At 43.2% G+C, this 15,402-nt stretch overlaps 1 protein-coding gene across 1 annotated transcript in view; it reads left to right on the forward strand.

The window, feature by feature from the left end:
* The window catches only part of ADAMTS15 (ADAM metallopeptidase with thrombospondin type 1 motif 15), a 105,617-nt gene extending 94,712 nt beyond the window's left edge, over positions 1-10,905 (forward strand). Inside the window, exon 8 of the mRNA XM_073603327.1 lies at positions 1,631-10,905. Within this exon, the coding sequence (XP_073459428.1) occupies positions 1,631-2,372 (742 nt within the window). The 3' untranslated portion in view covers positions 2,373-10,905. The remainder of the gene's footprint in view (positions 1-1,630) is intronic.
* The last annotated feature ends 4,497 nt before the right edge of the window (positions 10,906-15,402 follow it).

Below are 15,402 nucleotides of genomic sequence, written 5' to 3' on the forward strand. Positions count from 1 at the left end.
TCTTCTCACTGACACCATCGATGGGGCACTATTCTTTCCACTGATACCATTCTCTACCCCTAACGTATATAAGGCAGTAAACTAGCCCTTTGTTTAGAAAGTTTGGAGACCCCTGGTCTAGATGCAGCCTAAAGCCAGGTACACACTATTTGTTTTTTTTTTGTTCAACCCCATGGGTTAAACGAAAAAAAAACTGTTAGCTCCGGTGACGGTCGGAGCCACTGTACTATCATTCAAGGTTAGTTCAGCGATTTCCCCCGCTGAGATATTGTGTTCTGACAGGGGGAAGGCCCCTCTATCAGAACATTCCGATCGAAACTCTCTGCCATTGGCTGAGAGCACTGATCGGGAGTTGGTCAGCTGCTGGTTTTCCAGCATGCACGTCCGACAGAAGCTGGCCAAACAGCCAGCTTCTGTTGGACAGACTAACAAAAGCACGGGCCAAATGTTTTGAACCGGCTGTTGTCTCCCGACGTTCGGCCCCTGTGTACCCGGCTTAAATATAGAGCCCTTTATCCAAATATACATCCAGACCTGCTGATTAGTAGCACAGTTGCAGCCTAAATATGGGGCCCTTTGCCCAACTGTACATCAAGAGCTACTGGTTCATGAAGCCAATTACCCAACCGTCCATCCGCCATTTATCCAGCCATTCATCCAGAGTTGCTGGTTTATAGCCAAGATACAGCTTTAAGAAGAATTCCAGGTATTAATATTTTATACATAGTTACATTGGTCTCATTTGGACCAATGTAACTATGTATATACCATCCCTGACCGATGCCCCTCAAAGCTGGAAATCCCTGAAGTACACACTACTACTCCAGTAATCTCCAAAAGCTTACAGGTCCCACGCTGAGCACAGAGGCACTGAATGAATGCAAAGCATTCTCTGATTGTAAGAGATGGAGAGCGTAACATTACCACCCGGCCTCTTCACCTTGTCTGACATGAGAACACTTTGCATTCATTAAGAGAATACAAAGCATCCTCTGAATGGTGCCCATGCTGAGTGGCCAACCTCTTGTGTTCAGAATGCAGCAGGGCAGCCACTCTGCACAGGTGGAGATTAGTGGAGCAGCGATGTCTACTCCAGTGATTTCCAACTTCCAGGGGCGTCGATCAGGGATGGTATATACTGTACATAGTTACATTGATCCTAGCTGGACCAATGTAACTATGTATAAAATATCTATACATGGAATTCACCTTTGAATGTATTTTATTTTAGAATGGGATTGATATTCTATAGAGATAGTGTTATGCGTAGTGATATTCAATAGAGATAGTGTTATGTGTAGTAATATTCTATAGAGATAGTGTTATGTGTAGTGATATTCTATAGAGATAGTGTTATGTGTCGTAATATTCTATAGAGATAGTGTTATGTGTAGTGATATTCTATAGAGATAGTGTTATGTGCACTTACTGAACGTGATCTGGGAAGGAAGAACACAAAGCGACCAATGGGGTTATCAGTTTCTTTCTCTAAGGTTACTTGAGAGAAATAAAATGAAGCCTGGCTGGTTGTTCATTGTCTAGAAAGGCAATTCTTCACTGAGTCTCTTTGATAAATAAGACCTGATACTGTTGCTTGAAGTAATTTTTTGCATTCTCTCTACATACACAGACACGGTTACAACTTTGTGGTCACTATTCCGGCTGGTGCCAGCAACCTGGAGGTCAGACAACGTGGGTATAAAGGCCTAATCAGTGATGACAACTACTTAGCAGTAAAGAACTCCCAGGGTCGCTACCTGCTGAATGGGAATTACATTGTGTCTGCGGTGGAGCGTGACATTCCGATACGTGGCAGCCTGCTGAAGTACAGCGGTACTGGGACTGCAGTGGAGGCCTTACAGGCAATCAACAACATACAAGAGCCATTGACCATAGAGGTATTATGTGTTGGCAAAATGACCCCTCCACGTCTCCGGTTCACCTTCTACATCCCCAGAGAAAAGAGAGACAATTCTGCTGGACAAATAATAAGTAACAGCCTGGTTGCTCTGCCCCCTCCCCCTCCAAGGCCCAAACCGCAGTCTCAGTGGTCAACCGGCAACTGGGGAGAATGTTCAGTCACCTGTGGCAACGGGCAGCAGACTAGAATAGTGGAATGTCGTGACCCCTGGGAACATCTGGCATCTGACTGCCCGACCTCTCTCCGGCCACCAGTGGTAAGGACCTGCGGTGACCCGTGCCCCATGTGGGAGGCTGGAGAGTGGACAAGCTGTTCAAAGGTCTGCGGCAGGGGGTTCAAGAGACGGCAGCTGAGGTGCAGTGCAGGCGGAGGAGTAACTTTACCCAGAGAGCACTGTAAGTTAAAGAGAAAACCTCAGGAATTGGACTTTTGTATGGTCCGACCATGTTAATGCAGGGGGGGACCAAAAAAAAAAAAAACTGTTGACAAATCTAGAACTTCCTCCAGGCCCGGAGTGAAGGGGATGTGCCAAAATAAATCCATCACCCAAGTACCCGGGGCACCACGTCCAATGACCAAAGAATCTACTGTTACATTCTGATGGTAACGGCAGTAATAGTGAACAAAGGGACATTGAAGTCTAATTGCTTTGCACTTTCTCTTCGTGGGTCTATGTCCGTTGTGTCCGTTTTCCATGTTGGCGAGTCTAGCATTCCTTCTAGGATGCAGACTGCATTGTAGAAATGGATTTTCCTAAAGAGTTTCAGACCAGAGTTCTTTCTAAAGACAGTAGTGAAAAAGTTTTCTCTAATTTTTACATTTTTGTAAGAAGCGTTCTAAAGAAAAAGTGTTCATCTTACCCCTTATTAATGGATCAGATTATGTGATTAATTTTTTAATCTGGACTTTAAAAATAAGACATGGAACTCTTGCACTGGGGAGACAGGAATACTTTTTCTTAGAACAGTTTTCATATATAAGAGTCTTTATATTTTGTCACTGGAACGATCCAACATACAGGCTCAAGTGTCTTGTATCCTAAAGGTCTGAGCTCTTTTCTGATAGCTCCGAGAAGTCGGTATCTTGTGTACTGTGCAGATCTGGGACCTCATACACAATATACAGTTATTCCAGTATAATAGAACATGATGTTATAATGGTGCAGCTATTATTTCCATGGCAGGATTAGATGGTCAGAAAGCTGGTAAACAGAAGGATTCTTCAGAGCCCTGGAAACATTTAGGGGCCTATTTAGAAAGATCCACAACATAATCTTTTCTCATTTTCCGCCCTTTTATCTGTTTTACTGCCAAATTCCAGCTGATTTTCCTCCAGTTTTTAAAGTCCGACATGGGAAGTTATATGGAAGTGCAGTGCAAAACCTTTTTAGATGAAAAAAAAAACAAAAAACAAAGAGGAAAAAAACAAAGCTGCAAAATTAAAGCTGAACTCCTGGTTTTATCCTTATTGTAGACTTCCATTGATGCAAAGTGGCACAATTGTAAGTAGGCATATCTTATACTTGAGGGGCCACCACTGTGGTAGTTGGTGCTACAACAGTGATAATCTTCTGGCTTCTGTATTGAGAGGCTTCTCCTCTGCACACTGGCTACAGGGGTCACCCGCTCATCACTGCCGCCATTTATAGAATGCCTTGTATTTTTTTCATTGAATACAGGTTGTTCTCTTATTTGAGAGGGTGGAGGTTGTGATCTCACTGACTCTCCTCTCCACATCATCCAATCAAAGGATGCTTTGTATTCATTTAAAAATTACAAGGCGTTACATGAATGATGGCAAACAAGCAGGGTGCAGAGCAGGGCCATCTTAATAGCCTCATGGGCCCTGGGGCAAAGTAATGCATTGGGGCCCCTACCGGCCTGCCCCAATTGACCCACCTACTTTCAAGAATGAATGTATAACTAGTTAATTGAATTAAACATATATTTAGTAGTACTTTCAATCAAATAATTTTTAAACACGTAGCAGGGTAAGATGTCATTCCAGTTGTAGATTTAGCCCAATGACAGGCTGCTGCTGTTCCTGCAGCCTAGATTCTGGGATGCTACTCAGTTCATCCTGGGACAACTTAGTAAAAAACGTGACTGTCCTGGCAAATCCGGGACAGTTGGCAATTATGGTGTAATGCAAGAGTATCATGGGGCCTCCATGCACATGGGGCCCCTGGACAGTGACCAGGTGTGCCCGTGCATTAAGATTACCCTGGTGCAGAGGACAGGGTGCTTGCACAGAAAATAGAGGATACAGGACTGTGGCTATCAATTTGGAAGCAGTGATTTTTATCAGCCCCACAGGTATGAGCTATGCATATTTGACATTGTGCAAAGCTGGACCAAAGTCGGTGTGCAATAAAGATCATACCTGGAGTTCAGCTTTAGGGAAAAATACAATTACTTTACCCCGAGGAACTACAAAGTTGAGTACTGTCAACACGTATACTAGTATGGGTAAACTCACCTTCACCAGCTTTCCTCCATTGACTGTAGTGGATAATGTCAGGTTTAAGGATTTGTACATTTCCACAACATATATTAAAGTAGAACTTTACCCATAACAACTTGATAAAAAATAATGTTCTTTAGCAAGGAACATACATTCCACATTAATAACTGTGCTACCAACAATAGTGTGTGCTGGAAATTGCCTCCAACATTGCTCCTGTTTCTTTTTCTTCTTGCTGGAGGCTGCCATTTTGCTGAAGCCCAGAGCCCCAGAACAGCAGTAAATCATAAAGCAGAACTAAACCCATTGATTTAACGGTTTCAAAAAAACAGTTACATTCCTGGAATGCAGGGATTGCTAACTGTCACATTTGCTTGTGTCTTCAAACAAACTGTCAAACCATCAAATTGCTGGTGTCATGACTGATAACATGTGTAGCACCATGGCAGTTGCAGATCAAAGAGATGCAGCTTCCTTGGCTGTAAAGAATAGGAGGATTTAATTCTGCTTTAAAGTGGTTGTTAAGCCAATACTACTGTATAAAACTCTCCCACCCCCCCCTGTAACATAACAATGTGCCCGTGTGTCTGTGTTATATAAAAAATATGCCGATCTGTACCTATATCAGAGCAGTTCCCAGCGCTCATGTGACTCCTCGGCTCTCCTCTGCCTGGCTGACAGCTCCAGCGGGCAGGGCCGGGCACTCCCAATGACATCAGCTGGGGAGGAGGGGAAGAGAGAGAGCCGAGGAGTCACTTGAGCGCCGGGCGCGTTCTGATATAGGTACAGATCGGCATGTTTTTTATATAACACAGGGACACATTGTTATGTTACAGAGGGAATGGGAGGATTTTATAGTAGTTATGAGGGCAGCAGGAGGGGAGGGGATGGGCACTGACATGAGCAGACAGGCAGTGGGATAGGGGGGACAGAGAAAGACAGAGCAGGGCTGCAGATGACAGAGGCACGTAAACTGACCATGTTGTCAGGGCTCAGCAGCCATGATAAACCATGGTCAGTTTACAGGGGTAGGGAATAGCCAGGCAGGATCAGCCCATTTTTTTTTTTAGGTGACAGAAGGGGCCAAATTACACAGAACAAGCACTGTGCTCTATAACATGCTTTATGGCAGGGATATGCAATTAGCGGACCTCCAGCTGTTGCAGAACTACAAGTTCCATGAGGGATAGCAAGACTGTGATAGCCACAAGCATGACACCCAGAGGCAGAGGCATGATGGGAATTGCAGTTTTGCAACAGCTGGAGGTCCGCTAATTGCATATCCCCGCTTTAAGAGGACAGGATATTTTTTTTTGTTTTTTTTTTAGGTTAACAAACACTTTAAGGCTGTCAGCAGATTGGCCTCTATAAATTCAGCAGTGCCTAAAAATGGAGAGCAACTGAGCATGTGCAGAGCAGGGCGAGACAGTGTATTACTGGATCTTAAACAGTGTAGGCACTTATTTTTAATGTTTTACATAGCTGTACCTGCAAAAGGGGCCAGCCTGAATTGATCTAGCAGGTGTTAATTTTCTGACTAAAGTTCCACTTTAAAATCTTTGGAAAGTCTTTTATGATCTATCCAGAACATGGACATTGCGGGTTATTTTCACTTTTCTCGAACTACGAAGCAGGTGACAGTAAAAACTGTCCAAGCAGCTTTATAAACAGGCAACATTTCAGAACTTCTTTTTCTTTCAATAAATGGGTCCCATAGAGAGGTGAGGCTGATATCAATGGCACATTGAGCTTACAATCGAATTGCTCCTTGTATCTCTGAACAGTGTTAAGCAGCGTTAGCTCATCGTTCCGCCACACAGCATTATGCGGGTGAATGTCCTGCCAGTGTGATGGCGACACAAAGCTTACCATTTTAATCAGAATAGCGTTTGTCTAGGGCGCCAGTGTGCAATAATGTAAAAGAGCAGGCTAAAAATATGCCAAAAGATTACATTATTGTCAATGTAACATGTCATATTTTTTTAACTCGTATGCGACACAATAACGCCCAGCATCCAACAGGTTGATGTATCGCTGGAGGTGAGGATTGCACAAAGTCTGCGGGTCTTCTTTATAGACTTGGGAGACAATCACTCAAAGTTGCACAATTTTGTCCAACACTATAACATGGAGGTGTAAGACGTCAGAAGTAGCACTTGAAAGCTTCTCTGTGTAAAGCATACATATATTCTCATAGTAGGGCAGTATGGGAAATCTGGGGTCTAACAAATCTCCTGGTGAATCTACCTCTGTGTATCTCCGATCAGGGATGATGGCGAGGGGAGGGGCTTTAGAACAAAACATGGAAGTTAGACTGTGCCGCGAGCCCAGGATAATCAAATAGATGACAGGTCTCATTTACACCTACTTTAAGAAACGGCCATTATGGCACTCCTAAAAGCACCAAGAAAAACACATCTTTTCTTCCTTTTTCACACAACGGTTTAGATAGTAAGTCGCAATTTACCCGCCTTAAAGGATAACTAATCTAAAGAACAAAAATTGTATATATTGCAGTTAACAGTCCTTAGAAGTGGTGGATACATTTGTTTTTTTTTGTTTTTTTTTATTCAAGCTAAGAAAATGTTTAACAAATACAGAAAATACCTGTTGATCCTTCCAGAAATGCAGTGCCCTTGTCACTTCCCGTGAGATGCACAGAAGAATATAGTTACATACTGAGAGATTTACTAAAACTGGGGCACACTAGGAATCTGGAGCAGCTGGCAATGGTAGCCAATCAGCCTCTAACGTCAGTTTGTTCAGTTAAGCTTTGGCAATAAAACCTGGAAGCTGATTGGTTTCTATTCAGAGTTGCACTAGATTTTGCACTCTCCAGCTTTAGTAAATAACCCCCATAGTTGCATAGTAGGTGAGGTTGAAAAAAAGACACAAGTCCATCAAGTCAAGTTGTGGTCATTCAGGTGCTTATCTAATATTTTTTTGAAACTATCGATAACCCCCCCGCTGAGACCACCGCCTGTGGAAGGGAATTCCACATCCTTGCCGCTCTTACAGTAAAGAACCCTCTACATAGTTTAAGGTTAAACCTCTTTTCTTCTAATTTTAATGGGTGGCCACAAGTCTTGTTAAACTCCCTTCCACAAAAAAAGTGTTATCCCTATTGTGGGGTCACCAGTACGGTATTTATAAATTGAAATCATATCCCCTCTCAAGCGTCTCTTCTCCAGAGAGAACAAGTTCAGTGCTCGCAACCTTTCCTCATAACTAAGATCCTCCAGACCCTTTATTAACTTAGTTTCCCTTCTTTGTACTCGCTCCATTTCCAGTACATCCCTCCTGAGGACTGGTGCCCAGAACTGGACAGCATACTCCAGGTGCGGGCGGACCAGAGTCTTGTAGAGCGGGAGAATTATCGTTTTATCTCTGGAGTTGATCCCCTTTTTAATGCATGCCAATATTCTGTTTGCTCTGTTAGCAGCAGCTTGGCATTGCATGCCATTGCTGAGCCTATCATCTACTAGGACCCCCCGGGTCCTTTTCCATCCTAGATTCCCCCAGAGGTTCTCCCCCCAGTGTATAGATTGCATTCATATTTTTGCCACCCAAATGCATTATTTTACATTTTTCTACATTGAACCTCATTTGCCATGTAGTTGCCCACCCCATTATTTTGTTCAGATCTTTTTGCAAGGTTTCCACGTCCTGCAGCGAAGTTATTGCCCTGCTTAGCTTAGTATCGTCTGCAAATACAGAGATTGAACTGTTTACCCCATCCTCCAGTTTATGAACAAAATAAATAGGATTGGTCCAAAAGTAGCTTGAAGAAAGAAACCAAATGCTACCACCATACCAAGGACTGCAATTTTTGTACCTTTTTGGTTTTGGGTTTAGATAAGCCTTAGCATAGTTACATACCTAGTTTTATGCATTTGGAGACACACATTGCATTTATAGCATGTCTGGATTGCATGCAGTGGCCTTGCACAGCCCAGCTGCCTACACCACTAGTAAGAGCAATACACTGATAACTGTCACAGAATTAAATACTCACTGTAACATTACCTATATTTAGGAATGTTGGGTCACTCAGAAAAAAAATTCAGCATGGATCTACCGGCCATGTAAATGAGGCCTCGCTGTTTGTTTGCAATTGATGTGCATTGTCTTGTCCAATAGGTGCTATAGCTGATCAGTCTGTCTGGGGTCCTCCGTACCAACTGCACTCCAACCAGTACTAAGTGACGCACAATTCTTACTTGATTATTCAATAGAAGGCAGGTCAGGCCTATATATTCTGTCTGTCCTGTTTTGTAGATTGACCAGCTTGATGGGGATGGGAGGGGGGGGGGGGAGGGGTGGCAACCATTCAGTAGTTTATGGATATACTTCAATGTTGATTGTCCATAACAAATGAAAAAAATAAATGCCCAATAAATATCCAGCCAGTGTTATCATCAAGGGTTTGGAAATTTATTGGGCCTCACCATCCAGATATAGGAGATCTCTCTGTAATGGCGCACCTTACACTATGACCGCAGTCCATGTCACAACGCAGGTATGTGTTCATACATGGTACTATTATTATACTGTTACGTAGATTGTATTACTGTTACAGATGAGACTTTTATCACAGAGCAGCTCAAAGCCCATCTCCAGGAATAAGGCTCCTTTCACAGCAGTGGACCCATAGGGTCCGCCTGTCCGTTTTTCAGGCAGGCCTGACCAGACCACCCATTGTTCTCTGAGGGGCAGCGGATGTCAGCAGACCAGTCTGCTAAAAAACAAATGGATGGGGATCTGTTCCCCATCCCTCCAGCAGATCAGATGGCAGTCACATGGAAAGGAACAGGCAGTCCATTTCCATCTGACCACCCCATAGAGAACAGTGGGCTTTATCCGTGGCCCCTCTGCATCATAGAGAGGACACGGACCTTTCATCTGCCTGCTCAGTGGGGACCAGCGGAGAGATTCCCCGCTAAGCAGGCGGATCCATTTGGACGAATTCTGCTCCGTCTGAAAGGGGCCTTGGAAAAATATCTGCCCTTAAAGTGGGGCTGCCCTGCACTGCAAGGGTTAAAGGCTCACAGGGGGTACTGGAACAGGTATCATTACTCCCCCTATACTCCACTCTGGCTGCCTCTGGCGCTGCCCTCTCCTCCCCCCCGAAATTCTGATCTGTTGGGGGTCTCGTGTACAATATGGCGATATTAACTCTTTGTTGTCCATGGAAAGGGTAAATATATGACAGAGCAGCTTAGAGAGGAGGCTATGGAGGACCCGTCACACTGCTAGAGGGCAGAATAGGGTAAGTATAGCTCCTTATTCATGCACCCCCTAGATATAATGATTATTGTATCCCTTGTAGTGCGGGGGCCCCACTGTAGGGGTAGACTTTTTTCTAATTCCTGGTGTTGGGTTTTAATGCAGTCATAGTGGTGTGTCCTTAAAGCTGAACTCCAGGCAGATATAAAAAAACACAAATGAATGCAACTCTGTAATCATTAATACATTATTAAAAATATTTTTTTATTGACTGCAGTTTAAGTATCTGAATTCAACCTTGAATTCAACATCTTGCAGTCCCTGTACAGCTGATCTCAGACTGGAAGAGAGAGAAAGAAACAATCCAAAGCCTATCAGTTGTGCTGCAGCACTCATGTGCTAATAAGGGCCATCCTGATAGGAGGAGAGAGCAGAGTGATAAGGAGATGAGCTCATCAGTCTGCTGCTTCTCATTTCACAGTCCAATCACAGGCTGAATGAAAGGCAAGACATCTATAAGTGTTGCTTAACAGCAGCAAAAAATAAATAAGAATCAGGCCTCCTGCCCTGCCAGATTGGACTGTGCTGTGTGGCAGACCCATGCAGTAAAAGGATAGAAATACAAATCCTGTTGCAGATAAAACAGTTGTCATATATGTATTTCATTTGTGTATTTAGCTGTTTGCCTGGAGTTCAGTTTGATATACAGTATCTATATATAGATATATCTATATATAGATATATCTATATAGATATAGATATATAGATATATCTATATATAGATATATATATTATAATTCTGGGTTGGCATTCCTAAAATGTAGCTGTATGGATGTGAATTTCCTTCACATGGCCTGTATATGGTGCTTCCATTTCACAATGCAATGACCAAGGACTGAGCAGTAACAAGACAGGCTGACTATCCGTTAGTCGTGTTCCTTGTAAAAATCTGGACGGCACTGCGAATGACTTAATACGCCTGAATCAGATCATCGCGTTCTGCAGACTTTTCATCAAAAACGCTGGCCAATGATAATGGGAGATAAGATCTGCTCTGCGGATTGGATAACATTCCTGGCAGAGGGCTGATTATTCCCATGTGGGACTGCTGTGTTCTTCTGTATTATTTGTGGGTTTTTTTGTACATTCATTTGTGTTATTTTTGATACAGACAAGCCAAGATACAGGCTGTATGTATATATGTATGTATACTGTGTATACTCTATATAGGCATGTACTAACAGAAATAAACATGCACAGATCCAGGTCAATCCTTGGTGTATGCACTGCACAAACCTCGCGTTGTCTTGTCATTTCCCTCCATTGTCAAAATGAAAAGCCGTCTGTAGCTTAGGTGGCAGCTATGGTAAAAGAGAAAGTGGTGGCCCGAAAGCAGCTTACCTACAGGTTGCTTATTTCCCTTATTTTCGAATCAACAGAGTCCTCCTTGATAAAGCGAAAATGGAGCCATTTAGTCAGTTTATAATTTTACAAAAGAAATCTCACTTTCATGGGAAAAAAATATAGCAAATAAAAGAAAATAATAATGTAGCAAGGTCCCGGGTCCCCTTTGGTCTAATGAGAACTTCCAGAGTTAGGGACAGCTGACATCCTGTGTAGAGTGGGTTACAAGGCATGGTGGGTGTAATGCAAGATAGATTGATGGGTGCCAGACACTTCTTGAATGCAAAGAGATTTATTTTCTCTTGAACAGAACTGTGGGAGAGAGGGTTTAGGGCCAGGACACCCTTTAGTAGTTGCCATGTTAATTAGCAGACTCAGAGACTTCTGTAGGTAGACAGCCATGCAAGGAAAGGCACCCAGCTGGACACCACGTCTGCATGTGTAGGATTGCTGTCTCCTATGGCGACAGTCCTATGGCAACAGTCTCATAACAGTTGTAACGAACTTCTGTACATTCCTTGTAGATCTTCACTCCACTGAGCTCCCAGTCTCCCACTAGACTTGCTGAACCACTGCCACTGGATCTCCCAAGCTCTTCCACCCTTCTCACTGAGTATCTTCCTCAAGTGTCACCCCCACTTCCCTACTGGGTCTCTAGCTTGGCACCCACAGATACTCCTCAAGCTTCACCCCACTGGCCTGCTTGGTCCCTGGCTTGGAAACACAAGGCTGCTCTGCAAGCGCAACCTCCGCTGGCTGAGTCCCTGGCTTGACACCTGCTGAAATTTCCCAATTCTTCATCGTCCCCGGTTGGTGAGAATACTGCTCCTTTACTTGCTTCAGGTACGCTCACTGTGGTCTCTGGTAATAAGGTGGTCTCCGGCTGGCAGAACCATCACTTATGGTTGGACTGCAAGCCGCTATCCCAACCCTGCACTGCTCTCTTGCTTCTGGATAGGCCTCAGATAGCCTAGCAGCCAGATGTCGTGGTATGGGCCTAAGGCTCCGGACTAGCAACCTGGGGCAGCACAACACACGTCCACCCAGACAGCCATCCAGGTGGCACAGAACCCCGATCACCTGACCTCACCCAAATAAAAAAGCTCTCCCAGCAGGCCAAGGGACCCAAGAAGATCCCTGCCCATTGGCTGAGATACCCTATCTATTCCTAATCTGTCCTTGCAATGCCCTTGTCTTATCTAATGTCACCAGATACCCGGCCATCTAGCGACAGAAGAGAGAAGTGCAGCAATTCCAGAAGGAGCCCTGGTTCACATTGATGCTGCTTTGAAATCGCGCCCACTTCACTTGAAGTTGCGCGATTTCAAAGTGGCAAGGTCAGCGCGATTTCAGGTGCTACTTGATAGACATCTGTGTGGCTTCATGCACAGATGTCTATCGAAGACGCACCTGAAATCGGCAAAAGTAGTGCAGGAACTACTTTTGCAAATCGGTGCGGATCCGCAGAATCGATGTCGCACCAACTGGAACAGTGTTATTGCCTCCAATAGGCTGCAACTTGTCATGCAATTTGATCTCTCAAATCAAATGACAAATCGTTCCAATGGGAACCTAGGCTTAGGGTGGAATCAATTGATCCCCTATCAACTGGCCAAAGCAACTGTACCTGTCAGGTAAATGTACTAGCAACCCTGCCTAAACATCAGGGTGCTACATCAATATCGGGTATACAACTGCTATACAAGCCACATTGAAATTTAAGGTTATTAAAAATTACCTTTCATATTCAATCTGCAGCCAGCTTAATTTTCTGTAAAGTTCAATGCAATATGGCAACCTGGAGGCGTTCTGTACACGGTTGGTGTACAAAATGCCTCCAAAAATATAATTCCCTGCTTGTGTAATTAAATCACTAATCATAAAAGTCTGCACTAAGATGCAACTAAAATTTTAGGTATTCCCTGCAATAAAAATTTCCGTTTTGCAGGGATACTCCACAAGACACTGCAGACACTGCACCTCATTAGAACACAGAAGGTGCACCAGCTGATTATAATGAACCAGTAACTCCTATTCATAACACGCATGCAATCGGTCTGGAAAAATAACAAAAACAAAACAAAACAGTTTTTTCTTCAGAGCAACAAAAGGTAGGAATTTGCAGAAAGGTTTATTAAAATCTCTGCAATGTATCTTAATCACCCAGAGGGGATTGTTTTTTTTTTTTCTCAACAAAAGTGGAGGTAGGTGCTCATTGGAAGGGAAACACATTACACTGGTCACATGATCATGGGGTCTGAAAGGTTGGCATGACCCAACTGGTAAATGACTGTAGAGATGGACAGTCGGCTGGGGTAAGCGTTCATGTTTATTTCTGTAGAGAAGTTAATCCTAGAGCAATCAGGAAAAAATAAATCCAATATGGCCAATCAATGGTTCCCACAAGAACAGGGAGCCTGTTCAAGTAAGAATACACATGACTCTTGTATTTAGAGAATATTTACTTATACTGTACGTAGTTAAGTACATTCAGCATTCACGTACTTATGTTAAGGCAATGCAAAGTGTCAATGGGGCCAATGACAGAGATATTTCTTTACCTGAGAATTGTCCAGCAGTTCATAACTTGCAATAACACCCGGGGCAACCTCCATCCTGCACCAAAACCCACTCCCCCCCAAATAATTGTGTAAGGGTTCAGTATATAAATTCTCTTCTGTTAATGAATGACTGGCAGCCAGCTAGGTACAACATGTGTTGGCTCCATGTCTTCTGGCTGCTTTGTCCAGATTGTGAAATGAGTGTAGAAATGGTAGAAGTGGTGCCAGTGGTTTTAAAATGAGCTCTTTGTTACAATTTGTCATTGGCCAACAATAACATTCCATCATTGTAATTACGGCAATTTAACAAGCTGTGCAAAGAGCAGCATGTAAAGTAGGGGAACCCCTGGAAACCAAGCTTTACCGTTCATCAGTTTATATAAGATGATTGTCCATTGGCTGTTAACCCTATTAAAGGTGACTGATACTGAGGAAGTATGAAGGCCGCCATTGCTATTTTCAGTAGACCATCAATGGAATGCCACACATCTCCCTCTGCACAGGAGTCCTTGTGCTTACAGTGATCTGTCATATTCAACCCTAATTCCTTTATCGCATCCTTTCACACCCTTTTTAACCTAGGGGAAGCCTTAAATGATTTTTAGGTCTTGAGGAATCCCTGCTAAAACCAATTTGAGAAAAATGTCCCTGGGAAGAATGTCCCTGGTCATTGGGAAGATTATCCCCTTTACATATAGCTAAAAAGATCACCGGTGTCATTCTGCTAACTCTGCCAAGTGGCGTTGTCCCTGGAACTATGCAGACGCTATCAAATTAGAGGTTAGTCAGTCACTGCTCAAGGAACCCCTAGCAACCTGTGGAGGAACCCTGGTAGAGAATGCCTTCTCTATTGCATGAACGAATGAGAGGCAAATTAAGTGTGGCCAATAACTACATCGGGAGGAGTCACCTCTTTGTCTTTGCAGCCTACTGTGCCAAAATGATGATTCCGGCCAGCATGATACTTTCATTGTCAGACCTGCACTGGGAAAATGGCAGCAGGAATTTCAATGGCCACTATGACCGAATATATACAAAAACTGAGTTCCCTTAGTGACCTGTCCCCAGATTTGATTTTTTTTGTAGGTCAGATCGTAAAATAAAGATTAATCTGGTAGCTGGGAGCTAAACAGATAATTTCCATCCTATAGTTTTTCATGAATCCATTTCAGAACCTGGAAGGTACTTCAAAAGGCTTCGTCTCTGTTGCAACCATCTTCTACAGGAACAATGTACAGTGCCTTGAAAAAGTATTCATACCCCTTGAAATTTTCCACATTTTGTCATGTTACAACCAAAAACATAAATGTATTTTATTGTGATTTTATGTGATAGACCAACACAAAGTGGCCCATAATTGTGAAGTGGAAGAAAAATGATAAATGGTTTTCAACATTTTTTTACAAATAAATACCTGAAAAGTGTGGCGTGCATTTGTATTCAGCCCCCTTTACTCTGATACCCCTAACTAAAATCTAGTGGAACCGATTGCCTTCAGAAGTCACCTAATTAATAAATAGTCCACCTGTGTGTAATTTAATCTCAGTATATACACAGCTGTTCTGTGAAGCCCCCAGAGGTTTGTTAGAGAATCTTAGTGAACAAACAGCATTATGAAGGCCAAGGAACACACCAGGTCAGGTTTAAAGTTGTGGCGAAGTTTAAAGCAGGGTTAGGTTATAAAAAAAATCCCAAGCTTTGAACATCTCACAAAACACTGTTCAATCCATCATCTGAAAATGGAAAGAGTATGGCACAACTGCAATCCTACCAAGACATGGCAATCTACCTAAACTGACAGGCCGGGCAAGGAGAGCAATAATCATA

This window comes from Aquarana catesbeiana, linkage group LG10, assembly GCF_042186555.1.
Source record: "Aquarana catesbeiana isolate 2022-GZ linkage group LG10, ASM4218655v1, whole genome shotgun sequence".
In the NCBI taxonomy this organism is placed as follows: domain Eukaryota; kingdom Metazoa; phylum Chordata; class Amphibia; order Anura; family Ranidae; genus Aquarana; species Aquarana catesbeiana.